The following is an 8,019-nucleotide window of genomic DNA, read 5'->3' as shown; positions in this document are numbered from 1 at the left end:
ATGTGTCTTTTAAACAAATTAAAGAGTAAGAATTGTGTTTAAAAAGCCTCGCATATTTACCTATTTAAGGTGGAATATAAGCGTTTCACTAGTAGGTAGCTGTTTTAGTGACGTAGTATAAAAAGTATACAGAACAATTTATGACTACAGTCTGTAAGTGTAGAGCTCCAAAAATGCGCTTTAATTTACTGGAGCTGATAAAATGGATGATAAGCTTAAAAACAAGAGGTGGCTAATTGTATGTTCGATGTGTGGCTGTAGGTGGCAGTAATGAGTCTTCCTGTCAACAGCAGTGAAAGTGGAGTCAGTGAGAAAGCGGTCCTCATTGTGCTGTTGTAACTGAGCTGCTCTAGTGGAAGTCCTGTGTATCGAGCAGCTGGAGGAATGGAAGGAACAGGGGACGAGTTTGTGAAGTACCGCTCTCCGCTGGTGTCCCGCTACGCCAGTAAAGAGATGGCTTTCAACTTCAGCGACAGGAAGAAATTCACAACCTGGAGGAAGCTGTGGATATACCTCGCCAAGGCTGAGATGGTGGGACACCGTGGCTGTCATCTTGCCGTTTGCTAGTTATTAGTGCTTGTGTCTTGGGGGTCCAAATTACGAAGTCATTGACCTTTAGCTCAGGTTGCTGGCTGCTAAGTATAGCTAGTCCTGCAATTTGTAAGAGCAGAGCTTTGTACATTGGGAGCTAGACACCATCTTATACACTGGTTTGTGTTGGTGAATATCTGCATTTACATGTTTATTTGCACGTCCAACAGTTTGTAAATACCTGTTGTGTGGATTACTCCCCTGAAATAACTTTCAGAGCAACTATTGTGCGCACACAGGTTGTATAATCTCCACAGAAAGACATGACCATGTAATAGGCATTCAGCTGCAGTCTAAGATCACAGTTCCCAATGCCAAGTGTGGACCAGAAGAGTATAATGCTCACTAGCACTGGAAGTGTTTCCTTGAGTGATTGAACTGAATTCAGTACCTTTGGTATGAGGTGTGGTCCCATTTGTGATCTGGAAATAAATTGCAACATTTGCAATCAAATCCTTACAGAAATGTTCTATCATGTGGTGTAAAACTCTCCCTAAGATTAGGCGCTGTAACTTTAGTGAAGCAAATCATACTCTCTATTAATACCCTTGGCTTAAGGAAAATGTTGTATGTGAGGAGACAAAAAATGTGGTAATTTAGTGTATTCTTGCACTTGGTCTGATCCTGACAGTTTGGGCATGTCCTGTTGATTGACTGAATAAAAGTTCAGAGTCTAAACCATGCTTATAGGAGAGTATTTCACAGAAATCTGACTGTTTAAAATACTACTGAAATGTTTAAACCATATTATGAATTTCGGTAATAAAGTGAGCTCATTCACAGCTTGAAAAGTTACATTTTAAAGGAATGGAATTCCACTGGGCTTCCTGTGATTGCTAATTGACCTTAATGTCTGGTCATTAAATGATTTCCACATTAGTGATTTAAAGAACGAACCATATGAATGTCTAATTTTGATACAAAAACAACCAATCTTTAAGTTCAACTGCTAAAAGCTATCAGTGTTTTTACTTTAGTGAGTTGTTAGTGGTGCATGTCTGTGGTCTGCTACTTTGATCATTGCTGGCCTTTCGTAAACTACAAAATGAAGTCCTCACTGCGTTTCATAAAGAGAGTAGAAACTGCTGAGTGACCATAACCCCCCTGGTCACATGCAGGACCAACTTTTATCAGTTAGTGAAAGTGCTGAACAGAGGCATGCTCTGTAAGCAAGTCTGATACCTCTGGAGATGTCTGTTTTTCTATTGATGTTACTCTGTGTGTGGCTACTTTTATTATTCTCTAGACATAAAGGAGTGTTAGACTGTTAAGAATGTAAGTTGTTACAGTGTGAGTATTGTGTGTATGTTGGGATGGGGCGTTGGGGTGTGTGTGTGGGGGGGGGGGTTCTGTAATTTTTCTGCATGAGGTTAGGAGACAGCTGTTGTTCAGATTTGTCTTTCCCATTGTAGGAGTTGGGGCTGCCCATCACAGACGCTCAGGTGAGTGAGATGGAGGCTCATGTGGAAGACATTAACTTTGCCATGGCGGCTGAGGAGGAGAAAAAGCTTCGGCATGATGTCATGGCCCATGTGCACACGTTCGCCAACTGCTGTCCGACCGCTGCTCCTATCATTCACCTGGGTGCCACTTCTTGTTACGTGGGTGACAACACGGTGAGGGACAGTTTAGTGCAAATCCATATTCAGCGTGTTTTATATTTGAATTTTTTACATTGTCATAAGGACAAAAATTCACACTGACAAACACATTAATACAGAGCCAACCTATATTCTGTCTAGGACTTGATTATGCTACGGGATGGATTTGACATTCTGCTGCCCAAGGTGAGTTCTGTTTATTGGCAATTTAGCATCACAATTTTGCTATATTGGGGTGGTAATTTTGTGTTTGGCGGTTTAGTTTTTTGCTTTTGTTGTGTTTGTACTTTTTTAAAATTATATTCTCATGCTCTCTTGTTTCTTCCAGCTGGCCCGTGTTATTGACAGGCTGGCTAACTTTGCAGAGAAGTATGCTGACTTGCCAACTCTAGGTTTCACTCACTATCAGTGAGTTTTTCGCTCTTCCTAACCATCTTTTTATTTTTAATAACTGTTTTTTTTAATTATTTTTTTTAACACAATCTCTCTCTCTGTCTCTCACCCCACTCTTAGACCAGCTCAGTTAACTACAGTAGGGAAGCGTGCATGCTTGTGGCTTCAGGATTTGGTGATGGACATGCGGAACTTGCAGAGGGCTCGAGATGATCTGCGTTTCCGGGGGGTCAAAGGTACCACAGGTACCCAGGCTAGCTTCCTGCAGCTCTTCCAGGGGGGCCATGACAAGGTGAAGACAAAATATAATGCTTGGTCATAGTGCCTTAATTACTGGGTTAATTAATTTTAATCTTTCATATGATTCACAGGTGGAGGAACTGGACAGGAAGGTAACTGAGATGGCTGGTTTTAAGAAGTAAGTGTGTGTGAAAGTCTTGATAGTCATTTGAGAGTCACTTCTCAGTCACTGGTACCATATTTAAATATATTTTTATAGTTGCTTGTGTGTGACTTTACCATTCTCTTCCAGGTCATATTTGGTCACAGGACAGACGTACAGTCGTAAAGTGGACATTGACTCTCTGTCTGTGCTGGCCAGCTTAGGAGCAACTGTACACAAGGTTAGTCTACCACTTATATTGACCTATTATAAATAAATATATATATATATATATATATATATATATATATGGGTTAAAGCAAGTTGTATGCTGAGTTATATTACTACTTCTTAGACTATATTTTAGACAGGCTGCTATGATTGGTCATTGACAGATTGTGTACTGCTGCAGCATTTCAGGAAACCTTGGAATAACATAACATCTGTTCTCAGGTCATTTCGAGCTGTGTTGTTACATTAGCCAAACAGAAAGGAATTAACAGACGCCATAGTTGTTTAATGATTTAATTCTTCAGGCTACAGTCAAGTAAAGATACAAGTTAGTCACTGCCATAGTTTTAAAAAAATCACCAGTGGTTTCTAATCTTTATGCCTGGGCAGTCTGGTTTACTGTCATCTAGTGGGACTTTGGTACTACAACAAAATCAGAGTTTATATCTGTTAAAGTTGACAGAATTTGTTCACTTGAGTGCTGCTTCAAACATGGAAATACATATACACAGCAGCACAGACAACCGAATAGAGTGTAACTCTACTGTCTCTGACCTCTGTTAAGCCTCTCTCTTTTACGTCTGTTGTTGTAGATCTGTACTGATATTCGTCTCCTGGCTAATTTGAAAGAAATTGAAGAACCATTTGAGAAAGAGCAGATAGGCAAGTTAAAGGCTTAATCTATGCGTTTCAGTTATCTTGCATGGAACTAATGTGTTTTAAGTTAAATGTGCTGCAATGTTTAATGTAAATGTGTAACGTATCCAGGCTCCAGTGCCATGCCATATAAGAGAAACCCAATGCGTGCTGAGCGGTGCTGCAGTCTGGCTCGCCACCTGATGGCGCTGGTGTCAGACCCTTTGCATACTGCATCTGTGCAGTGGCTGGAAAGGACTCTAGATGATAGTGCTAACAGGTATATGAATTGTTTACTAGAAATACACACAGCTATACACCCAAAACACTCCACACAGTTTTCTACACACACATCTTACAAAAAAATGGTTCTAATTATATTTAGATAGAGTACCATGCCCTAGCTGTAATCTGTGTGCATATAAAACCACTTATTTTATTTTGGTCAACTGCAGTTCATGGTCGGCTCATTAATTTATTTGTAGTTGATACTGGATAAGTTTTAGAGCCTTTTGGATATAGTAATATTTGACTTGTTCATGGGGCCAAATCTTGTGGCAGAACCGTATATTTTCTATGGCATACATGTGCTCAGTGTACCTCTGTCACTACTGTGTTGTGTATGTGTAGGAGAATCTCTCTACCGGAGTCCTTCCTTACAGCTGACATCATCCTTAGCACTCTTCAGAATATTACTGAGGGGCTGGTGGTCTACCCTAAGGTATGTTTGTGTGTGCACATCTGTATTCTGGACAGTCATTTACTAACAACTTCACTGTTCTATATTTTCTATTTTCATATATTTAATATTCTAACCATTTTTTTTCCATTCCATGTTTTTGTTTTCTCAAATTATTTTCATGTGCTGGTTCTCCTGTCTGTTTCTCCTCAATCTCTTGTCTTTGTTGCACTTTGCAGGTGATTGAGAGGCATATTCGTCATGAGCTGCCTTTCATGGCCACTGAGAACATCATCATGGCTATGGTGAAGGCTGGAGGAAACAGACAGGTAGGAGGAAAAAGCCCTCTATGTTTCAAACAAATTAATAATCTTTATTTTTTCAAAATGTTATATGTTTGTATGTTAAAAGCAGAGGTTGGTAAAGTAGCTTAAGCTTAGAGTAAAAGTACAGAAATAGTAGGTCCAAAAATTGCTTAGGTAAGGAGGAACAATACTGCAAGGCAACTTTTTAATACATCCAATATTTATCAGCACTGCATCTAAAGTTTCTTTTGTCTGTTCATTTCTCTCAGTTTTTTGCATTGTTTTTTATCACCAACAAAACAGAATAAAATAAAAGTCAAAAAAGACTAATGGAATATGAATATTTAAAGTGTAACAGAGCAAAAAGAGGATTCCTTTATTCATTTATATTCATTATATATGAGAACAAGTAACATATAAATAATAAAACAAATAAAAACAAATAAAAAAACATTTATAAATCAGTGCACTGCTCATCCTCATTCAGTAGTTGTGCATTATTAAGTGTAATAACGGCTCTAGCATCCATCCATCCATTATCTGTACCGCTTATCCAATTTAGGGTCGCGGGGGGTCCAGAGCCTACCTGGAATCATTGGGCGCAAGGCGGGAATACACCCTGGAGGGGACGCCAGTCCTTCACAGGGCAACACAGACACACACACACACATTCACTCACACACTCATACCTACGGACACTTTCGAGTCGCCAATCCACCTGCAACGTGTGTTTTTGGACTGTGGGAGGAAACCGGAGCACCCGGAGGAAACCCACGCTGACACGGGGAGAACACACCAACTCCTCACAGACAGTCACCCGGAGCGGGAATCGAACCCACAACCTCCAGGCCCCTGGAGCTGTGTGACTGCGACACTACCTGCTGCGCCACCGTGCCGCCCTCGGCTCTAGCATATATCTGCTTATTCTGTGCCCTGTAACATCTGCCAGAGGGTAGCAGCTCAAAAAGGGAGTGTCAGGGATGGGTCCCTGAAAATATTCTGGGCCCTCCTGAGGCAATGAGTACTATACAAGTTCTCCAGGAAAGGGAGAGGGCTGCCAATAATCCTCTGAGCTGTGATGTGTACACCCCTCTCACCCCTCTCTTGCGACCACAGGACTGCCATGAGAAGATCCGAGTGTTGTCTCAGCAGGCAGCAGCAGTGGTAAAGCAGGAAGGAGGAGATAATGACCTTTTGGCTAGAGTCCAAGCAGACCCCTATTTCACTCCAATTCTCAATCAACTAGATGCTCTTCTAGACCCCAAAACCTTCACTGGACGAGCCCCACAACAGGTATTGATGGGATTGATTTAGGGTTGATTTAATTCCGCAGCAGTTTAAAATGAATTTCACTGATTTAAAAATATAGCATTACATATAAAAGCAGAAGAGTCTGTGTTTGAGTGTTCCTGTATAAAGCACTCTGTCTCTTTCAGGTGGCCAGGTTTCTTGCAGAGGAAGTCAAGCCAGTCCTAGAGCCTTATAAAAGCAAAATGGATGTTAAGATTGAACTGGAGCTTTAAGGCACAATCAGAATGTTCTGTTTTGACACCAAAGCTGAACGACAGTGTATGATTTGTAATGCGATCAGATTGTTGTCATATTGCACAAACAATCTGAAACATAACATGCACACATTAAACATTAAAGTTTTGTTGTGTATGTGATGAGTCATGGTATTTTATTACTTCCATTTACAAAGAACTTTATGTACACACATTGATATATTTAGCCTGTTTTTAGCTAAGGGTTTATAGCCTGGCAGCTAGAGACGTGTGGTAGAACTCCATCTTCTACAAGACTTGGCTCCATCTTCTACAAGACTGTGTAGATGGAAGATGTCTGTTTTCATCCTGGTACTACTATTATTTGGAGTCAGTAATTAGTTTAAATCAATTTCAACACCAAATGGCAAACTGTACTTTGAACTACTATGGTTTACACTATAAAAGTGTGGGTATTTCAGTGTGTTTTTGTCTCCCCCCCCCCTTTTTTTGCTCTTACTGTATATCACATTGTCTTTATGTGAATGCCAGATGAAAGCATCTTCAGATCAAGCTGGTTTTATCTTTCAAATTAGCTACACACTGACAGGCTAGTCCACTCCACTGCTGTGCTCTGGTTGGCTACTTAAATCTTACAAAACAATCAGGGATCTCAGTTTCAGAACCAACAGGTAATTGGCTGAAAAAAAGTGATGGCTCTGCTCATTGTTGTGCTTTGTCTGGCTTTTTGAATCCTGTGATCTTAGTATTAGAATCACAAGTATTCCTTATTACAGTTACAATTTAATTTAACCCATGATTATTAAGAAGGCACAGTGAGCAACACCAGCATCGCAGGCAAAACAAGGCCAGTGGCTTCGATGGGTGGATCTATAGAAGCTGAAGATCTGGAGTTGTCATATTAGGTTTTTGCTGGGAGTGACATACACCGTCCCTCCAACGCCGCAAAATCTTAGATAGTGGGAATGTTTAGACCCTATTTGAAAATTACAAGACATGGTGCTGTACTCTGAAAGTAAACGAATAGTTTATTTCACAGAGTTAACAGTTCCATTTGAGGATGCAGGAGATGAAGCATTCAAAAGGAAGAAGCTGAAGTATGCAGGCTTGGCAGCTGAGGTGAAGGAACACAGGAGGCAGCCACATGTAAGACCGAAATGGGGAAATGCATTGTAGTGGTGCTATTGTGGTTGTTGGTGATGTAGCACCTGAAGTTCATGTGGAACTGGTGGCACTGAGTATGCATTAATGGTATCAGTGGGGCTAGGTACAGCCTTAGTCACCAGGGAGGCCAGTGTGGATTTGCGGTTGTTGATGATATAGGGTAAAGTAGGACTGTAAAGCTGGCTTGGAGGGGGTTGGGTCTTGGTATCTTGGGCATAATTTAGCGAAACACAGATGGGAGGTGCCTACCTGATGACCCCTGTGAAGAGTTAGTGATGCAGTGGGTGGTTGGGGTACTCAGGGTGAGCTCATTAAGTAATCATAGTTGTTAAGGATAGCTGATTGCTGATAAGATCATACACGGACACAGCAAGCCTAGTGGGTAGGTGTGGGATACTAATTAGGTGTTGCTAGATGTAGCTGGTTGCTGATTGGATAATAAACAGCCACAGCAACCTTAGTGTTGAGGTGTAGGATTCAAACAACAACTTCTGTGGCTGCAGGTAGGAACAGGTGGGACTAATGTAATGGA

The 8,019-nt window shown here is 40.9% G+C and overlaps 1 protein-coding gene across 1 annotated transcript; it reads left to right on the top strand.

Moving 5' to 3' along the window:
* The first annotated feature begins 250 nt into the window (after positions 1-250).
* Positions 251-6,480, top strand: adsl (adenylosuccinate lyase). The gene is made up of 13 exons (XM_066642184.1): positions 251-531; positions 2,004-2,207; positions 2,334-2,378; positions 2,521-2,600; positions 2,706-2,877; positions 2,957-3,003; positions 3,118-3,208; positions 3,792-3,861; positions 3,967-4,114; positions 4,465-4,555; positions 4,753-4,842; positions 5,935-6,111; positions 6,255-6,480. Exons 1-13 carry the CDS (start codon positions 385-387, stop codon positions 6,339-6,341), a joined length of 1,449 nt encoding a protein of 482 aa, XP_066498281.1. The 5' UTR covers positions 251-384; the 3' UTR covers positions 6,342-6,480.
* The last annotated feature ends 1,539 nt before the right edge of the window (positions 6,481-8,019 follow it).

Source organism: Hoplias malabaricus, chromosome 13 (assembly GCF_029633855.1).
Source record: "Hoplias malabaricus isolate fHopMal1 chromosome 13, fHopMal1.hap1, whole genome shotgun sequence".
In the NCBI taxonomy this organism is placed as follows: domain Eukaryota; kingdom Metazoa; phylum Chordata; class Actinopteri; order Characiformes; family Erythrinidae; genus Hoplias; species Hoplias malabaricus.
The sequence above is the reverse complement of the archived record's forward strand: the minus strand, read 5'-3'. Positions and strand labels throughout refer to the sequence as shown.